Source organism: Vitis riparia, unplaced genomic scaffold (assembly GCF_004353265.1).
Source record: "Vitis riparia cultivar Riparia Gloire de Montpellier isolate 1030 unplaced genomic scaffold, EGFV_Vit.rip_1.0 scaffold548_pilon_pilon, whole genome shotgun sequence".
Classification (NCBI taxonomy): Eukaryota; Viridiplantae; Streptophyta; class Magnoliopsida; order Vitales; family Vitaceae; genus Vitis; species Vitis riparia.
The window spans coordinates 128,481-152,505 of NW_023269700.1; the positions used below are offsets into that span (position 1 = coordinate 128,481).

The 24,025-nt window shown below is 36.2% G+C and overlaps 1 protein-coding gene across 12 annotated transcripts; it reads right to left on the reverse strand.

The window, feature by feature from the left end:
* Window positions 1-734: 734 nt before the first annotated feature.
* LOC117910038 (probable LRR receptor-like serine/threonine-protein kinase At1g53420) lies at window positions 735-23,996 on the reverse strand. Of its 12 annotated transcripts, XM_034824088.1 has the most exons (14): window positions 9,287-9,888; window positions 8,698-8,814; window positions 8,478-8,602; window positions 5,782-5,850; window positions 5,170-5,235; window positions 4,570-4,605; window positions 4,416-4,456; window positions 3,846-3,913; window positions 3,574-3,769; window positions 2,432-2,538; window positions 2,152-2,348; window positions 1,100-1,196; window positions 891-997; window positions 735-807 (listed from the first exon to the last, which is right to left on the reverse strand). In XM_034824088.1, the coding sequence occupies exons 3-10, from the start codon at window positions 8,519-8,521 to the stop codon at window positions 2,525-2,527; spliced, it is 534 nt and encodes a 177-aa protein (XP_034679979.1). In that variant the 5' UTR covers window positions 8,522-8,602; window positions 8,698-8,814; window positions 9,287-9,888; the 3' UTR covers window positions 735-807; window positions 891-997; window positions 1,100-1,196; window positions 2,152-2,348; window positions 2,432-2,524. The 12 variants fall into 12 exon arrangements, 1 of the variants encoding a protein (XP_034679979.1); XR_004650524.1 differs by lacking the exons at window positions 735-807; window positions 891-997; window positions 1,100-1,196; ... (6 more) ...; window positions 5,170-5,235; window positions 5,782-5,850 and adding exons at window positions 7,019-7,078; window positions 10,320-11,054; window positions 11,513-11,619; ... (1 more) ...; window positions 13,658-13,719; window positions 14,242-23,996 and having other exon boundaries at window positions 9,287-9,321; XR_004650522.1 differs by lacking the exons at window positions 735-807; window positions 891-997; window positions 1,100-1,196; ... (6 more) ...; window positions 5,170-5,235; window positions 5,782-5,850 and adding exons at window positions 7,019-7,078; window positions 10,320-11,054; window positions 11,513-11,619; ... (1 more) ...; window positions 13,658-14,089; window positions 14,242-23,996 and having other exon boundaries at window positions 9,287-9,321.
* Window positions 23,997-24,025: the final 29 nt, after the last annotated feature.

A 24,025-nucleotide genomic window follows, 5' to 3' on the forward strand; every position in this document is an offset into this window, starting at 1 on the left:
AGCTAAAAATTTAATCACCATATACCCAGGTTACGCCAAATTTATTTTTAACCTAAATTCGGCCATTGGCTTGCCCAACTTGAATTTTGAGCCTCACCTCAAATAAAAACGAAGCTCGAACCTGAACCCCTTAAAAATATCTGGACCAGGTTGGGCTAAGAATTAAATTCTTCATAATAGGCATCCAACCAAGGGAATGAAAGTACCCAATGGACTTGCATTTTAGTTGGGCATTTTCAGTCTTTTGTTTGTTGAAATGAAAGGACCCAATGGGCTTGTATTTTTAGTTGGACCCTCCAATTATTTTTTTAACCTCATCTTAAATAGCCCAAGGACCCAAAAGAGAAAAAAAAAATTGTTTTCTTTGAGAAGTATATCCCAACGCCTCCTAAATAAATTGTTTATATTTTACTATAAACTTTTATAAATAGAAATTTCAATATTATAATAAATAAATATTACTAGAAAAATGACTAATGAGAATAAAATAGATATTTGAATCTAACTTGGAAAGTGAATAAATTTTCAAGAAGACACAAGGAACAGATCAAGCAACTATAGAATCAAAGTGCATATCAAATCAAGTGAAGCAAAGGACTAATGCACATACCTTCAACAATATCAGTTTTTGAAAATTCTTCTCCACTGCTCTTAGCTACCATAAAACATTCCAAGCTACCAACTTTTTGTTGATGTATGTGGGCATTTCTTGCAGTAACCTCTTCTTCTATTTGTTCCATATGGAATTTGTCAAGCTTCTCAAACTCCTCAATGCGAGACTTGAGTTCCAGTTGCAAACTCCTTACTCTGGTTTTCGTTAGCGTGAAAAAAATACACCAATTATTAAAAAAATAAATTGCAAATGAGGTAATGCAAGAACAACTTAATACCTTGCTAGGTTATTAATGAAGTATGTCTCCAATATGGGTAAATAAGAGACTAGTCCAAGCGTAGGTGCCATGACATTATATCTTATAATGAAGTCATGCATTAAAACCTGACATGATAATAAGTTGTCATATTAGCACATGATAGATGAAAATAGAATTAAAACAATAATATAAACAATACATGTGACTCCACCAAACCTATTGCAAACCTTTTCAACCACAACTTCCATATTTCTCCATAGGAGTTGGATAAGTAGCATAAATAGCAACAATAACATTATCAGCAGCAGCATACCATTATGTTTCCTGGCAGCCAAAACCATCAATTAAGATTTCTATTTGGATACATGACACCATATGCGTCAATTGGTTAATAGCAACATGGAACATAATGAATAAATATCTACTAAGTTTTGTTACAAGAACAGTTGAAAGGACGCATGGTAACACTTTCAATGTAATTTTGCAACCAAGAGACATTTTCCTCACGTCAACAACTAAGGTTTCAATAGTTGGATGAATTGCATAAATAAAATCAATAACATTATCAGTAACCGCATACCATAAGTTATCTAGCAGCCAAAAACCGGTGATTAAGCTTTTCAAAATGCCAAATATCAGGGTCTCATTATTAGACAATAGGTTTTTCTTTCGCTCTTTAGAAAACTTGTAAGAGTAATGCATCCGATTCAAGCATGCAGTTCAAGCAACCTTGGAGTTTTGAAACGAATATTAGACCCCAGAATGAGGACAATATTGAGAAGCAAAAAAGTATAGGTTTTAAAAGCAATCCAATGTGAGGCTACCCAATCAAGGATCAGTACATTATCAACAAATCGTAAGTAACTCGAGATGGAGTATCCACCTTTGGAAGAACGCTCAGATTGGGCCTAGGACTCTCCCCAAGATTTAATTTACAAGATAGTGAGACTAGAGAAACCTTTGATTAATGAACATACATGATCAAACACGTCTTACTCTTCGAGACAGAAAAGCTCTTTCCAAGAGAGATCAAATAATACATCTATTTGCATAAGAAGAAAAAAAGATTAAAATCCTAAAAAAAAAAAAATGGTTAAAATATACAAAATAACTAATGTCAATATCTTTACTTAGAAAAATGACTAATGAGAATAAAATAGATATTTGAACCTAACTTGGAAAGTGAATAAATTTTCAAGAAGACACAAGGAATAGATCAAGCAACTATAGAATCAAAGTGCATATCAAATCAAGCGAAGCAAAGGACTAATGCACATACCTTCAACAATATTAGTTTTTGAAAATTCTTCTGCACTGCTCTTAGCTACCATAAAACATTCCAAACTACCAACTTTCTGTTGATGTATGTGGGCATTTCTTGCGGTAACCTCTTCTTCCATTTGTTCCATATGGAATTTGTCAAGCTTCTCAAACTCCTCAATGCGAGACTTGAGCTCCAGTTGCAAACTCCTTACACTGGTTTTCGTTAGTGTGAAAAAAATACACCAATTATTAAAAAAATAAACTGCAAATGAGGTAATGCAAGAACAACTTAATACCTTGCTAGGTTATTAATGAAGTATGTCTCCAATATGGGTAAATAAGAGACTAGTCCAAGCGTAGGTGCCATGACATTATATCTTATAATGAAGTCATGCATTAAAACCTGACATGATAATAAGTTGCCATATTAGCACATGATAGATGAAAATAGAATTAAAACAATACATGTGACTCCACCAAACCTATTGCAAACCTTTTCATTTATAATACCCAACAAGCTATAAATATGAAATAACTTGAAAATAATGTCTGATGCTAGGTTTTGATTTGTCTTCTTCCAAGGGCATGTGCTCAAAATCCTTTTAATCAAATATTTCATTTTGGTAATATATATCCCAAAAAACCTGTTTACTGGAAGAGGAAGGCTTCTTGATTCAACTAGTTGTTGCACATAATACATCTTTTGGTGTAGAGTTTATGCTTCTTACCTCTCATTGTCCAAGAAATTTTTCCTCCAACGTTTGAGTGTCTGGTGATAATATTCTTATGTTTTCCAGATGATTATTTTTTATTTAGGTCATGGCCAGTTTGAGTCTATCGACTACTTATAATTATATTCAAGTTGCCACAAATTCTTCCTACTTCCTGCAATAGTTGGGAAACATACTTATTTATTATCCTTCTCACATGGTCACACCAAAGCTTGTGTCATAGATTTACATTACCTTGTTCACTTGATGTTCTCTGTCCAAAGTAACATTTCCAGAAAATAAGGCCCAAAATTGTGAAAATGAAAACCAATACTGAAACTAGAACTGCAATGAGTATCTTCTTTTTGCCATTAGAAAGAGGCTTGAAATATATCAAAAATAAAAACAACAGTGTTAACTTGAATGCTATGCTTAGCACACAATTCCATTCAATTGATGTTTTCTATAAAAAGATTTCTTTAGCATTGCAGATATCAGGGAGTAAATTGGTTAGAAAAATAAAATAAAATAGAGGAATTGAGCTGGTTTTCATGAAGTTGTTAAATAACTGTCTGAGGTTACAAAACTATTGATTTCATAATTTAACAGAATAACTTTATAGTTATTTGTCATAGCAGAACAAGTTGGGCAACAAAAAGGCACATCCAACTTAACTATGAAAGAGAAAGACTGATATTTCACTAGGAATGAATAAGGCCTAAACTCACCAGATTCCACAGAAATAGCTGATATGAGAAGACCATAAGTTCCTCTGCTTGGTATAGCTGTTGTCCCCTTGCCAGCCCAATGAAAGCGGACCTCTAAAGTTTTATTCTTCACAACTGCTTTAAATTCTTTTACAACTACCTTTTCAACCCCTTGTGCTGCTTGTACAATATCAAAATCCTCTGATTCCAACTTTCCCTGCAATTAACTAATTAAATCAACTAACCTTCTATAACAAACCAAGCACCAATCTAATTTTTCCTATTATGAGTACCTGAATATAAACATTAAAAATCTGTCTGCCAAGGCTATGAAAGGATTTATTGCCTCTGATAATTATCTCTGCAAAGTGAATTTTTACTGTATAGTTCCCATCTACTAAGTAACGCCCATAGTAAGTAAAAGATAGAGGAGAAAGTCGTGCTCTGGTGTACAACCCAGAGTGGTTCATTCCAAGTACGGATACATTTTGTGCTATGTAATCATTTATGGTTTTGTTATGATCCCAGAAGTGTCCAGTGCTACTAAATCCCCAATAATCAATCATAGGATGAAATTTTGATGCACCTCCTTCATATTGATCCCCTTCATAAACAACATTTCCAACAGTAGATTTCTCTCCACCACAATTTATATGCAATGAATAACAATCTTAAGAAAACAGAAAAGTTATAGACGGTGATCGGTTATATTAAACATAAATAAATATATAAATATATAAATAAATAAAACTAAATTTTATGTCCTTGATGAGATGATATAATTTCATTTCAATACCAAAGATAAGTCCCAATCATCTAGGATAAAATAACTGAGAAATTCACCTCACATTTTATGTACTCACCTTTTTGACAAGGATAGTTTTCCAGGCACCCACCAAGTTCTCTGAATTAATGTAGCATTGGTCCAAAAAAGAAAGAAAAGAATCAATGTTGTGCAAGATAAAACATATACAAATTGCTTCCCTTCACACACAAATTATAAAGTAAAAAGCTTACAAGTTCCCCTCCTCAAAAAAGCTTCTGAACAAGTTCCTAATGAAACAAAAAAGAAGATAATTTAATGTAGACAGTGAATGAAAGAAAAACTGCGCCTAAAGCTTGACAAGGTTTAGTTTACTAAGAAATAGTTCTTGCAAGCTATCTCGACAAGAAGGTAGTGCAGATTGCTCAGAGAAGTTACTGTAAGAAAGATCTATTTCACTACAAAACATAATGATCTTAAACAATATATCCATGGAAAGCTAATATACAAAACACTATGAAAGAATTGTATAAGTTATAAGTGCTAAAGAAGATTGTATGCGGAATTTAATCTAATTTGCAACTAATAGCTAACAAGTAGTTAGGAGCTTTTCTAATGAGAACATTTCTTTGACCCATTGCAGATAGAGGGATGCAAATAGCAAGAATAGAATCAGCAATCAAACTCCATAGAGGTCCGAGATGAATGTGTTCGTACAAGGGAGTTCATGTGTATGCATGTGTACAACCTTACCTATGTATGGTTGGGTAGATAAAAACAAAGGTAATAGATAACAAAAGATGGACATCAAATCTCAAGCAAAATTAACTCAAGATGCTGGATGAAAAACATACGTGCGGCTCTGCCTTCCCTTGATTCCATCTGGAATATTTCCATTAAGCCGGTTGCCTATCAGACACCTAATCAGCACGCAAAAATGGTTTATTGTTAGAGCTTTCCAACGTAACAGAACATGGGAGCACAAATAATAATGAATGTAGATGTAGAAAGACCTATTAAAGAAAATGAATGTAGATGTAGAAAGAACTATTAAATAATAATGCACTGACAGGAATTAAACTAGTTATGAACCATGGCAGGGTACTATTTTACCACTAGACCACTAATGCAACTTTTGTTATTATCTCAAAATGTTCTGCAGGAGAAGATGGAGAAAAATTGAAATTTCACAAGGGTAATCCCCATAGGTATTGAAAGCCTTGCCCCAAGTGATGCAGTCTCTTAATGCACCAGACTTGTGACCACCTCCATAACCCATATAGCTGGGGGCAAGTGAGTATACCTGCTACTCATAACCAGGCAAATGTATGACCCCAGAACAATTATAAGAATGAACTAATAGTGTATAGTTTTAACCCCTCTATCAATTTTTATGATAGACACAACATAGATAGGGAAGACTTCTATGCATTACAATTACACATGTCCTAAGTTCTGTTTCTTACATGACCTCCACGTTTGTTAGGCCATCAAGATTTGGAATCTCTCTGTTCAACTTGTTGAAGCTGAGATCTCTGTGAGAAAACAACGGTACAAATGTCATAATAAAGCACCAAATTAGAAGTTCAGCCAAATGATGGCTTAATTGAATTTGGTGCAATATAAATCTCAAGAGATAAAAGGTCATTAGTCTGAAGATAGAGGGGTAAAGAAAAGAGGCATACTCATTGATAGACATAAATTACTGACCCCTAATCAGCCATTTATCCCCATTCTTAATAATAATAAAGTCAGGGTGTGTATATTATCATTTGAGGGCCAATTTAATCTCACAAAAGTATTTGGCACAGAAAACCACCCAACAAATTCAATAAGGGGGGGATGAATTACAAGAGAAAGGATCCCTTCGCAAAAGGGACAGAGAAAAAAGAGCTTCCAACTAAGGAGTCAAAAGATAAAAATATAGTTTAGACCCAAAGGAGCTGGTAATTTCCATCAACATACAGTCTCCCAATATAGCTTTGGCCCATATTGTAAAATATTTGTCTTTCGTACTTTTTCTACCTTCATATGTAAAAATAAAAATGTAGAAAAAAAAAGGCACAATTTGCCTTAATGATTAAAGGTCAAGGGTAAAGGGAAGGAACAAGAAGAGGAAGCCCCTTACATGGTAGCCCACAATACAAGTTCTTACTGTAGAAAGCTAATGATACTTGACATAATCCACTACTCCAACCATTTAGGGACAACAAATTTGCCATAAAAGAAAAAGAAAGAGGAAAAGAAATGCATGGTAGAGTTACAAAAATCTCAATTCTGTCATCTCTACTATATATGTGGGGGATTGGTCCTGAGATATTACAACCCCTCAACATCCTGCAACATAAACTAAGTCCATGTAAGTACTAGTGCTAGAGAGTGTGAATTACTTTGCTTTAGAGCATTTTTTTTAATCATAAATACCACTTACAACCTGTACATTCTTTTCATGCTTCTTAGGGGTGGAAAAGTGGAACCCTCTCCATTTAAGTCACTAATTCTTCTGCATAGAATCCCATCAGAAAAAAAATGGCAAAATGCTACTCTTGTCAGTAATATACTGCATTTACACAACTCTCTTAGATTAATTTTTTCAGAAAGTGGAAGAAAGATGATTAATTCCAAATCATTGTATTAGCTTTTACCAGTGTCTTGATGCAACAGTATGGCCATTGTTACTCTAATGATGAAGGAAACATCCACCAAGGAAAATGAATTCCTTTATAAAATTTGAGTTTCTTCTGTACTCATCGTGCCTTTCAACTGGGATTGATATGAATTAAGGAAAAAAGAAAAATAAAACACCCTTGGTTGTTGGAAAAAAATATTAATCTTTATAAGAAGAAAGACATTTATATTTTGATCAACAATATAATTAAATCCCACCCTTCCATATGCTCTACATCCATTCTATTAGAATGTGGTATTTGCAGAATAATTACTTTGCCTTTCCCAGCAAAGAAAATCAACTAGAGAAGACAGAATCATAGATTCGGCTGTAGAGCATCAACTGAATGTGGCTCATGACAACCCAAAAGATTGGTTTTGAATCCATGGATACAGATCCTTTTAATACCTTTGCAGCACCAGTGCTGCTGGGAATAATGTTGAAGGAGGCAGCTCTACCACCTCTCCAATCCTAATGGTTTTCTAAATCCATGGTAGTTGTGGTACGTGTTTAGCTGGAACCAGAAAGATTCAGTGATAGAACCATCCCTACAATTAATTTTATTATTATTATTTTTGTGTAACTAATCAAAAGGGAAAGCAGAAACTTTATTGGCATGCAGAGTAACATGATAGAGCCAATTAGAGAAGCTCTCAGTTTTTATTGGACTGAGGAAGTGTTAGAATCCAGGTTTATTGTCCTGATTTTTTTCCAGATGACTTAGGTCAAGCATGCTTCAAGTATGAAGATAGGTGGGCAACTATCTCAGCAAGATCATGGACAGAATGACCTTCAGCCTTGTTCTCAAACAGAGAAAGGAAAAAAAACAGAAAATTAAAACAATCCCAATAATGATGTATTAGTTAAATTACAGTTCTGTAAGATTAGGTACAACTTATAGATTTCCTTTTGTATATTTATACCCAAAGTCAAAAAGTAAATAACCTACATTTCATGATAACAACAAAAATAAAAATAGAAGTATCTATTTTAAAAAAACAAAAAGAAATTGAGCAAAGTGTATCAATATGTTACTAGTGCCTTATTTTTCTAGTACATGATGAAGCATGTATAACCTGCAGCCAATTTTCTGAAAGCAACCTGCAGCCTTATTTTCTACCACTTTCTATACAATATATTTAGCTAGAGATCAAGACTCAAATGTCAGTTGTATTATAGCCTCGAATTATGTGGGTTAGGCTTTTTTTAACAATGGAAAATCATGATTTCCGGAGGCATGTTTCTACCAGTGATAGACCAATGTTGAGCTAAAATGACCACTGAACTTAAAAATAGTTTTTTTTTTCTTGCATTGCGCTATCCTCCTTTTGCTTCGGTTAGTTGGGTATTCATTTAGAGTGGACAACCAGGCAATTGCCTCCATTGAGACTTCCCACAACTCCAAAAGTATTTCCAACTTCTTCCTTAGTAAGCTATTAGTAGAAATGGCAGATATAAATAGATTGAGAGAGAGAGAGAGAGAGCATCACATACCCGGCCCTAGAACTCAGTTTACTAAACTGCTCCAAGATAGACATGAGGCATGTGTGTCTTAAGGAAATAGCATGGAAGGCTTATGAAAGCTCATGCATTCTTGAAACATTTTCCAGTGATATATCCTTGAAAATAAAAATAAAAGAGTCACCAGGTGTCCACAATCTGATTCAAAGCAGTAAAGGAATTCATATCCAAAAAATCGAGCTCCTTAACTCACATGGGCAATGGTACACTCACAGGGACGCTTTATCCCTGCAAGAGATACTGATCAGTAGCTATGAGGAGATCTTGTGCAATATCCAATATAATTTCTACAGATCCAGTGTATATAAATCTGTACAAAAATAGAATGTCAGTAAATAAGAAAAGCTCAAGTCAATTTGGAGATGGAGCAATGATGCAGACAAGATTTAATTTCCATCTGAGTTGTCCAAGGCCTAATCTGGTTCTTGGTGTTAAACCTCATTCAGATAGATCAAGAATCATTGTCCTTCTGCAAGATAAAGCTAGAAGTAGAAGGTCTTCAAGTTTTCAAAGATGATAAATTGTTTAGGATGTTGACTAGATAGAATTGAAAAGGAGAATAATGGAATCAAGGTGTAATTTTTTCTTCTCTCTAATGTAATAAGACAACAATAGACAATGCTAAACAAGTTAAAATCTTATTTATTCAAAGCAAGTCTTCAAGGGGCATATTGTTTCAAAAGAAAAAGAAAAAATTTATTGACATTAATCAGAAATCTTCCAGAGTCAAAAGCCCCCAAATGATGTGACAATCATATTCAAGTGTATTGATATTTACCCACCTCACCAACATTGCTCATGGCAAAGAAAAGTGTCCCTGCAACAAGGAGTGTATCACCAATTAGAGGTTTCAAACCTTCTAAGAGACAAATACAAGTTTGTGTGATAGTTGATACTCTGCTAATAAATAATAATGTAAAATTTTCAGTAATGAATTAGAAAATGCCTCAATGACAAAACAAAGCTCTAGTTCTAGAATTTTCAGGTGGATTAAGCCATACTCTATTTTGCTGAATTTCATGATAGTTATGCACTAATTCTTGGAAGATAAAGGTCTTTGGCACCATAAAAATATGTCGCACATAACAGTCTATATGCATGCTTTAGACCTTTAAGTTCAAAAGAGAGAAGAGATCATGGTGATACTGTTTTTGTCCAAAGCCTAGATTCAGAAACTTCCATTTTCAAGGTTATCTTTCACTAAAAATTGCTACTTATCTGTTTCTGTTCATTTATTCATGAAAAAAATCATTATAATAATTGAATTGATGAATGGTAGGATGAGAAGGGAGAGGATTTTTACCTTTAGCTTTGATAGGGTTTTCTATCATGGATTCGAGCAAGTTGATGTCTATGAATTTCTAGCCCAGCCTTTTTTTTTTTTTGATAGGTAAGAAAAGTTCATGGTAAATCAAAATACCAAAGAACACGATGAAACTTCAAAAATTCAAAACCTACAACTTTCTTACAGGTAGTTTTATTTGACTTAAAAAGATAAAAAACAATCTGTTTTTTTAATTACAATTTCTGCACAACTAAACAGCACATTAACAAACGAATGGACTAAAAAACACAAATCTACAATAACCATGAAAGAATCATCATCAAAAACTAATTCCCCAAAACAAAAAATCAGACCCGTGGAAAGAATAAATTAAAAATTAAAAACCAAAAAAGAACAAATCATAAAAAATAAAAAAAAATAAAACAAAAGGACTCGGACTAAATTTTCTAACAACCCTATTATTATTCTTGGTTTAAACCAAAACCTACGAATTTCATCACAATCATCAAGAACCTGGATTCATAACTCACCTGTAGGGGGGCGAAAGTCTACCGATCCCGGCGAGCAAACTCCCAAGAACCTGATGCGAGTTTCTTTATCTTGCAGCAAACCTAAAGACTCTGACCTCTCGTGCTTCTTCCGTGGACAGAATAAATTCAAAATTAAAAACCAAAAAGGAACAAATCATACAAAGCAAAAGGGCTCGGAGACCAAATTTTCCAAGAACCCGACTATTTTTCTTGGTTTAAAGCAAAACCGACATCATCAAGAACCCGGTGGGATTCAACTTACCTGTAGGACGGCGCAAGTCTGCCGATTCCTGCGAGCAAACTCCCAAGAACCCTAATGCGAGTCCTCTATCTTGCAGCAAACTTAAAGACTCCGACCTCTCATGCTTCCTCTCCTCTCCTTGAAGAAGTCCTTCCGATCCCAAGGAAGTGGTTTTGACGGCATGAAAACCCAGTCAATTGCATGGGCAGCCCCGCCCCTAGCTTAATCAACCAACCACACAACCCTAACCCAAATCTAAGGTTTCCAAAATCCCACAACCACAAAACCACTACGCACTAAGCTGATTCCCCGAGCTTCCACACCGAGATCAAACCAAATCACACCGTGCCCTAGCCTCTTGACCAATAAAACTCAAAAGTCCTCCGCCTTTCACTTCCCCTTCTTTCCGCCGGCCCTAGATTCCACTTCGGGGAGACGCCACCATAGATGAGACACAAAAGCCTCGTCTTCCTACCTCCAATTTCTTTCACTTTCTACGCTACCAGGGGAAAAAATTTGTTTTTGTTTGGAACGAGAAGGTGAGATCGTGACGACAATAAGGTACATAAAAGAGAAGAGGAGAAGAAAAGAGGTGAAAGAGAGGAAAGTCTCAGGACTAAAGAATGAGAATGGTATATCTATATCAGATCATCAGCTTCATTTAACCAGAATTTATATAATATTTTCATGTCCCAATAATTAATTTCATTTGTCCTAGTCTATTTATTTTCAAGGCCTATTTAGCCATGTTTTTTTAAACTGGGACACATGGTAATTTTTAAATTTTGTTTTTAAAGATCGTTTCAAAATTAGAGAGAAAAAGAGTCATGACTAAGAGTATTTTGTTTATTTGTTTCAAAATTTTACTCTGGTTTTCGTTAGTGTGAAAAAAAATACACCAATTAATAAAAAAATAAACTGTAAATGAGGTAATGCAAGAACAACTTAATACCTTGCTAGGTTATTAATGAAGTATGTCTCCAATATGGGTAAATAAGAGACTAGTCCAAGCGTAGGTGCCATGACATTATATCTTATAATGAAGTCATGCATTAAAACCTGACATGGTAATAAGTTGTCATATTAGCACATGATAGATGAAAATAGAATTAAAACAATAGTATAAACAATACATGTGACTCCACCAAACCTATTGCAAACCTTTTCAACCACAACTTCCATATTTCTCCATAGGAGTTGGATGAGTAGCATAAATAGCAGCAATAACATTATCAGCAGCAGCATACCATTATGTTTCCTGGCAACCAAAACTGTCAATTAAGATTTCTATTTGGATACATGACACCATATGCGTCAATTGGTTAATAGCAACATGGAACATAATGAATAAATATCTACTAAGTTTTGTTACAAGAACAGTTGAAAGGACGCATGGTACCACTTTCAATGTAATTTTGCAACTAAGAGACATTTTCCTCAAGTCAACAACTAAGGTTTCAATAGTTGGATGAATTGCATAAATAAAATCAATAACATTATCAGTAACCGCATACCATAAGTTATCTGGCAGCCAAAAACCGGTGATTAAGCTTTTCAGAATGCCAAATATCAGGGTCTCATTATTAGACAATAGGTTTTTCTTTCGCTCTTTAGAAAACTTGTAAGAGTAATGCATCCAATTCAAGCATGTAGTTCAAGCAACCTTGGAGTTGTTGAAACCAATATTAGACCCCAGAATGAGGACAATATTGAGAAGCAAAAAAGTATAGGTTTTAAAAGCAATCCAATGTGAGGCTACCCAATCAAGGATCAGTACATTATCAACAGATCGTAAGTAACTCGAGATGGAGAATCCACCTTTGGAAGAACGCTCAGATTGGGCCTAGGACTCTCCCCAAGATTTAATTTACAAGATAATGTGAGACTAGAGAAACCTTTGATTAATGAACATACATGATCAAACACGTCTTACTCTTCGAGACAGAAAAGCTCTTTCCAAGAGAGATCAAATAATACATCTATTTGCATAAAAAGAAAAAAAGATTAAAATCCTAAAAAAAAAAAATGGTTAAAATATACAAAATAACTAATGTCAATATCTTTACTTAGAAAAATGACTAATGAGAATAAAATAGATATTTGAATCTAACTTGGAAAGTGAAAACTTAACTCAAATACACAAGATAGTTGAATTTGGTGCACAAGAGAGAGTTTGTTCACCAGGTATCAAATAAAAATTATTAAAAAATAATATAAAAAAAAACAATGGATTACTCAAATGTTCAATTGATTATTAATTTTAATTTTTTATTTTTGCTTTTCTTCCCATTTCTCATAGTTGAGAATATTTGAGGGTTTTATCAATTGTTGATGGGAAAAAACACCATTGATAAGAAAACTGAATATAAATCATGAACCAAAAGATTTACCCCACTTGTTTAGATGCCATGAATATGTAGGATAATAAAAGAAAACAAACTTTTCTTGATATATATGGTAACAAACACATTCTCCACGCCTTCATAAGTGGACTAGTCCTAAGAAAATACAGGACAACCTGTGTTGGCTAAAATCAACTTTGCAAATCTATCAACGAGCTCCACAAGAAAGCAACGTCTGATATTTATAGCCCCAACTTTGTCCTTCACATAGTCTTTTTGGTTTGTCCTTCCAACCTCTATGATAGGAGAACCAACCAAACTACCAACAACACATGATTGCACCATATAGTGGTATTTGGTAGCACATGTCCCCATTAAATCACAGAGAGCATCTTTTGTCTTTCAATCTTTTAACAGTATTGTGTTCTTAACCATAGTGTACAAGAGATGTAAATTAAACCTACAAAGATAAACATGCAAAATAAAATTAAAACAAATCCAACTACTCACCCAACTTGATTTACAACAAAAAATAAGTAATTTCCATATGGTCTCATGGAGTTGAGTATCTAACCCCTCTGTTGTTTCCAATTCCAAGAGTGTATAGGTTGTTTCTTCCTACAACTAGTACTGCCTAAATCCATTACAAGAACACTTTCATAAATTAGTAGCAACTTCCCAATATGACACACATGCACATACTTATCAAATAAATAAATAAATAAGACACACATGCACATAAAATGGAAGAGTACCTTGGGGTTGTTGTTGGGAAAAAAAAAGTATAGATTTTAAAAGCATTTCGATGCAAGGCCACCTGATCAAGAATTAGTACATCATCAACATGATTGTCAGAAACTCAAAAAAGAGAATTCGGATTTGGAAGAACACTGAGATTGGACCTAAGACTATACAACATCTACTTTACATTTTACAAGAAAGGGTAAGACTAGAGAAGCCATTGATTATGGAATACACATCAAATGCATCTTGCTCTTCAACATAGAAAAACACTGCATCAAAGATATTAAATGATACTCATACAAGTTTCAATAAGAAGAAAAACAGATTAAAACCACAAAATATGGTTAATATGTACAGAAAATGTGACGACCCACCCTTGCAAGCGCCATCCACGCAAGACAGCGTCTCTTCCCTAGTCTGAAGACTGAGATGTAGATACTATCCTATGAAAGAAAATTAACTTGTGACAAGATATACTATGTCAAAGCAATACAAGGATGCATATTAAAGGAACTATAAATTCATCACTATGTCCGAGATAAACAGTTTTGCATACATAAAAGCTGGTCTTAAGGGATCGAAAACTTGTACATACCTAAGAAAATGGCTACATGCCAGTAGTCTATCCAAAAAGAAGCAAAAGGAAACGACAACAACATTTATATGCCTTGTTGACATGAATTGTTCAATCCATCTGAATGAAATGCAGGAATATACTCTAGACAATGGAAGAAGTCTTGCACTGTGTGCTGTGTATGTCCCAGGCGACAGCGGGTCCCATTCCTTATCCTACTGAAGCAGCTGAAAAAAAAAAAGGAATGGAACCACCAAAACAACAGCTCTGTGTCTATTCTCGACAACAGCCTTCTCAACAAATAGAGCTCAACACATCATGAGTTGAACAAAAGTCTGAACTGGAGATTGAACCAAAATCTGACAGCAACAATCCACTTGATGTTCAAGGTGAAACTTGCCAAAAGTCTGAACTGGAGATAGAACCAGAATCTGACAGCAACAGTCCACTTGATGTTCAAGGTGAAACTTGCGAGGAAACAGGTGACAACTTAAACAAGCCAATAGCGCTTCAAAAGGGAGTAAGATTGTGTACCCAACACCCAATCTCAAACTTTGTCTCATACCACAGGCTGTCAACCTCATTGCAAGCATTTGTTACCCATATTTCCTATAAAGAAACAATGCCAAGGAATATACATGAAGCCTTGAAAAACACAAAATGGAGGGAAGCTGATATGGAGGAAATGAAATCCTTGCAGAAAAATAATACATGGAAAATTGTTGATTTACCAGGTGGTAAACATCCAGTGGGCTGCAAATGGGTATTTACGGTGAAATATAACCCGGATGGGAAGGTTGAAAGATACAAGGCCAGGCTTGTAGCGAAAGGATTCACCCAAACTTTCGGAATTGATTATTCTGAAACGTTTGCTCCAGTAGCAAAACTAAATTCAATAAGGATCCCTCTTTCTTTGGCAGTCAACTTTGATTGGCCACTTTATCAACTTGACATCAAGAATGCCTTCTTGAACGGAGAGCTTATTGAGGAAGTGTATATGGAACTTCCACCCGGATTCTTTGATGACCAAGGTAACAAAAAGGTGTGTAAGTAAAACAAATCTCTTTATGGTCTAAAGCAGTCCCCAAGGGCTTGGTTCGGACGGTTCTCCCAAGTGCTAAGAAGATACGGATATAGTCAAGGATATGCTGATCACACTATGTTCTACAAACATTCGGTTGATGGAAAAATAGTTATGCTAATCGTGTATGTAGATGATATTATACTTACAGGGGATGACATAGACGGACTGGAGAAGTTGAAGAGAGTTTTGGCAAATGAGTTTGGAGTAGGTAGCGAGTGGAGTGCATAAGCCCCTATAAGGGCGAGCAGCAAGCAGCCCCTTGTCTTGTATAGGGCGTTAAGCACCTATCTTACTAATAAGTTGAAAGGGGCAAGCCAAAACCTACTCCTAACAAGTTGCTGGCTTTTCAGCCGTTGCGCGCTAGCGCGCTTCTGTTTTTCAGCAGGCTTCTTCAAATATCCCATAAAGTAGGGGTTCTAACTAGTTGTAGCTAGCTAGCGCGCTAGCGTTTTCCCTTACTATACAAGGGGCTGCTAGTTGTAGCGCGCAGTGTACTAGTGAATAGGAAAAGCGGATTGAGATTACTAATGACGGATGGAGGTTGAGGATAGAACATGTTCGGTGCCTCGCCCTTGTCTCCTTCACCGGAGACTGCAAATGATGGGAATCCTCTCGATAAAGAGCATAGGCATCGCCTCTCGATCCAATCCGTCTTCCCTGGCCTCCCCAACACACTCTTGATACGAAATCAACCTCCCGCCATAGAGAAGAGATCTAAAGTCTGGGTCCCCTCGATCACCCTTCCCTTGAACCTGAACTGGTCGAGAGAGATGAACCCGCACCACATTTTAGAACCTTCGAACCGAAACCCCCAACTAGAGATGGAATTCCAGAACCTAAACAACTCAGTTGAGAGCTCCGTGACCGGTTCAAGGGAAGGTCACCAATGATTGATAGGCCATTCCCCCCCCCCTATCCGTCTCTTGATCCCTCATTCCACTAATCCGTTGTTACTGATTCATTCAAGGCATAGACTCCCCACTTCTTTGTTTTGTCTTATTAGCGCAGGTGTTCGTCAACGATGAAAGCCGCTGAACTTAAGACTCGAGTTGAGAAAGAGGGCTAGGTTGCTCGTAGATCTTAAGCAGGCTGATTGTAAATCAGGTTGCTCGTAGATCTTAAGAGGATGGGCTTTCAGGGACTGGGGAAGATGGGTGGATTATAGAGCTAATAATATCAAAGAGATTCTCATATTCCCACAATTCAATTAGATGCGAAATCTAGAAAGCCCCTTTTCATGGTTGTAGAAAAGGTTTTTTTCTTTTTGTTCGAATCCTTTCATTTTAAGGAATTGGTTGGTCGTACAATAACAAGTATTCTAGTAGATAGTCTTCGATGAAAGAAACAGAACAAACAATAAAATAATTGGAACAATCAATATTCGTGATGCAAGCATTGCTGTATTAGATCCAAAGGTTTTTTCTTGACCTAGCTACAAGGGTGGGACTCCCTAATATTGAAATAAAAGAGAACCTAAAAGGAAAAGAACATAGGAATTAGTAGTCTTAGAATCGAGTTAGACCGAAATAAAGGTTTGATTTCTTCGAGCGATCGTGCGATAATTTCTTCTCATTCGAGATATTATGTGCAATTAATGAACCTACTACTGAATCTAATGAGTTAAAGTCAAGTCAAAGTCTTAGTTGGTCGTTGTTCGTTCCAAAATAGAAAATGGATTTGATACAATTGAAAAAGAAAATAAATTTGAAAAAAAAAATTATTTTCCATTTTGCTTTTCCGGAGTTTCATTTGTGAATGAAGTTACACGACACAGTTCTTATTACTATTACTTTATAAAAGAGTTGCCATATCTCGGAAATTGGGTCTGTTGATTCGGAATCACGGGATGGGTAGATGTAACAGATGATGAATCCATTTTTTTTTTTTCTACCTCTGTAACTCTATCTTTGTGAGTGCCTTCTATAAGGATAATGACTGATGAATCAAAAACTGTCAATTGGTATTTTTTCTTATCCTCGTATCTTGCAAAAATGGAAACTTAGGTAAGTTTTTAAAAAACTTTATTATTATTTATATATATATAAATAACGTATCTCATTTAGCTTCTTCATGCTTACTATAACTAGTTATTTCGGTTTTCTACTGGCGGCTTCAACTATAACCCCAGCTCTTTTTATTGGTCTGAGCAAGATACGACTTATTCGAAATTCATTGAATGAACAATTCATAAAAATAAATGTTTCTGTGAGATTCCAGGTATGGAATACTGCCTTCCCGCGTCAATTGCCAATTCTTGGTCATTGAGATTCATGGGCGATTCGGATGTTTATTTAGGTGCTTAACGCCCTCTCGTTTTTCCCCTTTCAAACAAATCGAAATGATTGAAGTTTTTCTATTTGGAATCGTGTTAGGTCTAATTCCTATTACTTTGGCTGGATTCTTCGTAACTGCATATTTACAAGACAAAGGCGGTGATCAGTTGGACCTTTGATTAATTAACATCTCTTTTTTCCTCCTTTCTTTAATCCGCAGGAGGGTGGTCGTAGATCAGGCTGATTGAAGATCAGAAGTGCTCTACGATCAGGCTGATTGTAAATCAGGGTGCTCTACGATCAACTGCAGGCTGATCGCAGATCTTAGTGGGCGTAGAGAGGCAGCAGGCTGATTGTAAATCAGGGTTTTATCCGAGAGGAAGAAACCTATGATTGACTGTGAAGAATCGGTAGAAACTGACTACGCCAAAGGAGGTAGTTCCCTCGATCAAGCTTGATCGAGACAAGATGAGAGACATTCGCTATAGAGAAGAGGGACGGTTGTGAGGATGATGAGGCAGACACATTCTAAAACTAAAGCGATGCGGCTCTAAGGAATAAAGAAGTCGATAAATGAGAGAGGAAAAGAAAATAATCAAGAAGAGAAGAAAGAGGAATAAGAGAGAAGTACCTGAGGTTGTGGTATGGACAACAACTAGGGTTGTGTGGTAGTTGAGACTCCGCCCCTTCTTCTTCAGTAAAGCCGAGCTCTTTGGCTCGCCCCTCTCTCTAAATAAAGGGGCTTACGTCCTTTTAGAGAGAGGGCCTCGCTAGGGTCCCGTTCATGTTAATGTAAATCCATAAGTAGCCTCTCTTTTGTTATCCTACCTTCAGAGCAACCTACCCTATCTTCTCTCTCTTCACTTGAGTGAGTCACGGAGGACCACCCCAATGGATAGCATATCAAGCCCTGTTTGATGAGGAGGTTTGGAACCCTCCATTCATCTTCGGGTTGGTTCAGCTACATTTGCTTGGGGGAGTTCCCCCAAACTCCTCGAAGTCCCACATCCAACTCCCAATAACAACTTCACCTCCTTAAAGCACTTCAAAGACAGCCGATTCAGCTTACTAAGATGTCTTCTGCTGGTATGGTACCTGCTTATGAATATGAAAACTCTTGGCAGGAAAACTAGGGGATTTGGCACAGCACGCACCGTTGTGACAGAGCGTTATCACCCTTTTCATAATGAAACTGACTATGTCATAGCCTCATTCGTGGACTCGTGCTGCTAATAAAAACCTTTCATTCACTTCGAAACCAAGACTAACAGATTCTTTATGGAGGGGGAGTGGAGGGGAAGGAAAAGACAGGTTAAGCCTAGAGAGTAGAGTAGTGTGTAGGAACTGAGCATACGCTAGAATCACGCTAAGGGCTGCTTCTGCTAGGCAATCATCTTCTAATTCATTTTTTTCTACAAACCTAGGCATTTGACGCTACTTTGAAATGTTAACCTTCTTTGCTTCAGAGAAGAGTGGATGATCTGCCGGCTCTTGCACAAATTTGTAAAAGTTTTTGCGAACCCCCAATTCTGCAATGGCATGAGAGACAGCAGTCGATGTTCATCTATTGGGTATTGTTCCTATGTTTAGGGAAATTTAGTAACGTGGAGAAGTAAAAAGCAAAGTGTGGTGGCTAGAAGTAGTCTTGAAGCCGAGTTTCGTGCAATTGCTCACAGAATCTATGAAGGTTTGTGGATTAAACGAATGTTGGAAGAGCTGAAAATAGGAGTTCACCAGCCAATGCAGTTTTTTAGTGACAACAATGCAGCTTTAGAAATTTCATGAAATCCGATTAAGATCGAGAGTAGAGTCTTAGACATTTCTTACATGCCTACAAAAGAGCAAGTTGAGGTATGTCTAAAAGCAACTTCGAGAATATGGTTGGCAAGCTGGGCATGCTGAATATTTTTTGCCCAACTTGAGGGGGAGTGTAGATAATTAAGAGTTTTTTTTTATCTTATCTGTTAGTTAGAAATTATGAGTTTTTATCTTATCTATTAGTTAGTACTTTATCTGTTAGGCATTCAAAATAAAGGTCGGCTTGGATTAGGACTCTTTTATTTTTTATTTTTTTTTGGATTATTCTCTAGAGTTATCTATATCCCTAGTTTTTAGGAGAAGTCCTTGCTAATCAGTTAGAGCAAGAGCCTATTTATTTCCCTTGTTTTTTCACAAAGTTTAATAAAATAAAAATAAAAAAGAATAATAAAAAAAGGTCTATGCATTAAAGACTTTAGGCTTCACCATAAGCCTACCCATTTGAACCAAACTGCAAAACTAATGTAACCTACTTTATTAAGGTATAACACTCTTAGAATAACTTAGCAATGGTTCTTTACTTACAATTTCCCAAATATGGAAGTTCATAATATGAGTTTCAAAATCGCAAAGCCCTGATGGAAGTCCGTTACAAGCAACGACGAGATGTCCTTAAAAGTAGGAAAATGTACAAAAGTACAGACAGAAGAATGAGATTCCAGAAATCTTAAGGGGGTAAGAAATTGTCAACAAGAGAAATAGAAGTGGACACTCCTCTCTTGACCAACATACTGGCTTGTTGATTTTTTTTTTTTTTTGATGAATAAAGAGAAATATATTAATAAAAAGAGGCACTTCAAGGAAGCACCCCAACGTATACAGGAGGTATACAAAGAAAAAAAAGAAAAAACCTTTACCCATGGCCTAGCCAATTAACAAAATCTACAACGGAAGTGGGACCAGAAACAAAAAACCCCCTGGTCCACGCCCACAGATTACAAAGTAAAACCGATTTACACCCCTGAATTGAAAATGAGAATCCAGAAAATCTTAAGGGGAAAATAAATTGCCAACAAAAGCAATAGAAGTGGACCCTCCTCTCTTGGCCAGCACATCGGCTTCTTGATTTGCCAAAGTATATCTCTAAGATGGGAGAACAAACAATCACTAGACAAATCCAAAATCCCTCTCACCCAATGTTATATCTCCATGGCCCCCATCTCACTTACCATGGTACTCTGAGAATAACACTGTCATTAAATCCCCCTCCACCAACAATTATCCATGCAGCTCCCGGGCAACTTCAAACATTCTTGAGCATCTAAGTGGCCCTTGACTCTTGTCAAGGCTATATAAGCAAAATAAAAAGCAAATATGTTCCTCAATTTTGCCTCTTCTAGGGCTTTAATAAAGATACAATCTCAGCCCTAATCTAGACCTTACCTAGCTGGCTTTGAGAAAGACTAGATGATCCCTTTATTATAGGTCTTTGAAGGAAGACAATAGCCCTTTATTTCCAGAAAAGGAGGTGTGGGGTTTGTATGCCCCTTTAAGAACTCGTTTTTTTTGCTTGGGAAGCAGTTTGGGGTAAAATTTCCACTATAGATATGCTAATGAGGAGGGGTTGGTCTATGGCTAATAGATGCAACCTGTGCAAAGAAAATGAGGAAACGGCGAACCACATCCTAATTCATTGTGGTAAGACAAGGGATCTTTGGAACTTGTTGTTTTCTTCGTTTGGGGTGGTGTGGGTGCTCCCGAATTCCGTGAGAAATTTGCTTCTTGAGTGGAAAATGAAAGGCATGGGGAAGAAAAGGAGTGTAGTTTGGAAAATGGCACCTATTTGTCTGTTTTGGTGTATTTGGGGAGAGCGAAATCGAAGAACCTTCTGAGAGGAAGAGATGACAAATACGAGCTTGAGGAAACTTTTTCTTCGGTCCCTGCTTGAATGGTCTCAACAATTTGTGGACTTGGACTTGGACTATCTCTCTTTTCGGAATTTGTTGGGTGATAGGGTTGTTGTTTAGCTAATCCTTATTAGACTTTATTTTTCTCTTGTTGCCTTGTTTTGGGCCTTCTTTGTATACCGCCTGTGTACTTAGGGAGCGCCCCCTATTTTCTGGCGTTTTTTTAATCTAATGGTTCTCTTTGTCTATCAAAAAAAAAAAAGACTAGATGATCCCACCTCTAGATCCAGTCAAAGGCCACTGATACTCATCTGCACAGATTTATCCAAGGAAAACAAATAAAGTTGAGCTTGAGCCTTCCTTTTGAAAGAGGAACCCATATACATATCTTACCACCCTCCTGTGGCTAGAACATATAATACTGATGGACACCAGTAACAGATAATCAAAGAGACTCGAGATAACAAATGACTCCTCTCTTAAAACTCTTGGAATTCCCCTTGAGCTAGATAACCTACATAGTGCCCAGTATATACCTACCCATCACCCCAAACACACAGCTCTCCCTCCGAATAGTCCTCCCCTCCTCCTAAAGTAAAAATTGATAACCAGTCAGTTCAATGCCTCTAGGAGCAACCAACCAAAATGCCCAGTAAAGAGAACAGTTGCCATAACTTGTTACTCTGATCAGATTTTTCTTTGGATATTCTGTTTCTCTTATCAAATTATATTCTTGTCTTTTTATTATTTGGTTTTATTTAATTATTACCAAAGCAAGTCATTTAGATTAATTTGTTTTAGATATTTTTGAGTTTTGGCTTAAATAAATTGGACTTTGAATTATTTTGCAATGGGCTTAGAAGGGGCTCTTAACTTAGTTTGGGCATTGTTAGGGGTAAGGCAAGTAACTTTTGGACTATTTTAGGCTCAAGATTTTTATAATTTAATAAGGAAGACATCTAAGTCTTTTTCCAAGAAAATAAGAAGGGATGATATTAATTTTTATTAAGCCTCTTATCCTTCAAAATGGTCCAAAGCTCAGGCGAGAAGGAAGGACAAGAAAAGAAGATGCCTAGGGATGGGGCTGGAGGTAGAGGAGTTTTTGCATTCTCTTCTCCTTAGTAAATCATAGATCTAGAGGTAAGATTGTTTTAGATTTCCTCACCTTGTATCCTTTAATATAATCTGATTGATGTAGGATGCTAATTTCTTGGTAGAGAGGTTTTATGATTGATCTCTTTCTGGGAGATCTTTGGATTTACTGGAAGTCTAATTTTTTGGGCATTTCACACGTGCTTGGACATTAGAAGAAGTTTATCAACCTCAAAATCTTGTTATAAGAAATAACTACTGGGTGTCTGAAATGTTGGTTAGGGAGAATCATTCTTGATCTAAGGATTAGCAAACAAACACTTAAGTTAAACTTCAAGATATATAAAATTAAAATATATTTTGAGGTAAGTAAATAATTAAGACAGTGTTACACCCTTGGTTTGAGATTAATAAACCTTTGGTGTCTTTGGAGATAAATTCAAAGGGTTACAGAAAAATCTAATTTCAAATTGATCCAAGGTCTAGGTTGATCAGTTCAAGATGGTCATCCTGGCTGAATTTAGTTGAGCCAATGTACAATATATCAAGCTTCCTCCCAATAATTGAAGCCAGGCAGAATCCATATGGGGTGGTATAGCTATTTTGGATATGGTGGTTGCAAAGTGAATTCTACATGATCCTTTCATCATGTCAATATTTAATGAAAGCAGGTAATGTAGAGTCCCACAATAAGGTAACATAGCCCATTCTTTATTTCTAATAAAGGTCCTTAATATTCCTGATATCAGCTTGTTCCAAATTGGTTTTGCTCTTAAGGCCTGGCTCAAATGGTAAAGGGATGGGGAGGGTTTGTGGGAGGTTCCAGGTTCAAGTCCCAATGGGGACAAAATTTAGCTATCAGAAACAATAAAACTCATTGGTTCATGAACAAAAAGACCATGAAGGATTGTTCATCCTTCAAGAAAGAAAATCAGAGGAATCAAATATACTAAATTAACAGAACAGAACTGAAACACCAGAAGGAGGAAACCTAGAAACACTAAAAATAACTAAAAGCCAACTCTCAACCAAAATACAAAGTTCAGGGAGGTGGAAATTCCCTTACAAACATCTCTAACAATCGAGCAACTCACTTAGCAAGCCTATCCACAGTTCTGTTGGCCAAGTGAGGGATCAACATAATAGAAAAACCCAACCCAGAGGAAAGATTGAAAATTTTGCACAGCTCAATGTCCCATGTCCAAGGACCTTGCTGTTTCTGAGATATGGCCAAGTCGCCTTCGACTGAGAAGTTTTCCTAGATAATGAAGGCATTAGAGCATTCCTTCCTAAGGAAATTGTGGAATTGCCTTTATCTAACTCCTAAAACCTAGTCTTCTTCAATTCCAACTACCAAAATTCATAAGAAACAAAGGAAACCCAGAACTCCACATACCCCCACTGACACCTAACGGTTGCCCATACCCCAACCAAACAAAAAAAAAATAAAAAATAAAGTAGAAAACAAATCTTGTTTGGTTCAGACAATCAAAATTCATAAGAAATGAAGGAACTCCAAAACTTCAGAGGAACCCAAATGACACCCAAAACATGTCTAATACCACCCTGCCATACAAACTATCAAAATTCACAAAGAAAAAGGAACTCCAAAACCCCACAGACCTTAAGTGACACCTAAAAGATACCTATACACCACCCTGATACAAACCGCCACAATGTCTCCTGCCTTC

What these genes read in the sequence shown, in the direction of transcription:
- LOC117910038 (XM_034824088.1), bottom strand. Translation starts at nt 8,521, where the DNA reads ATGTCTATCTTGGAGCAGTTTAGTAAACTGAGTTCTAGGGCCGG. An exon ending in AAACTGAGTTCTAGGGCCGG is followed by an intron (nt 5,851 to 8,477) that starts GTATGTGATGCT and finishes GTTTTCTCACAG; the next exon opens with AGATCTCAGCTTCAACAAGT. An exon ending in AAACTATCCTTGTCAAAAAG is followed by an intron (nt 3,914 to 4,415) that starts GTGAGTACATAA and finishes TTCACTTTGCAG; the next exon opens with AGATAATTATCAGAGGCAAT.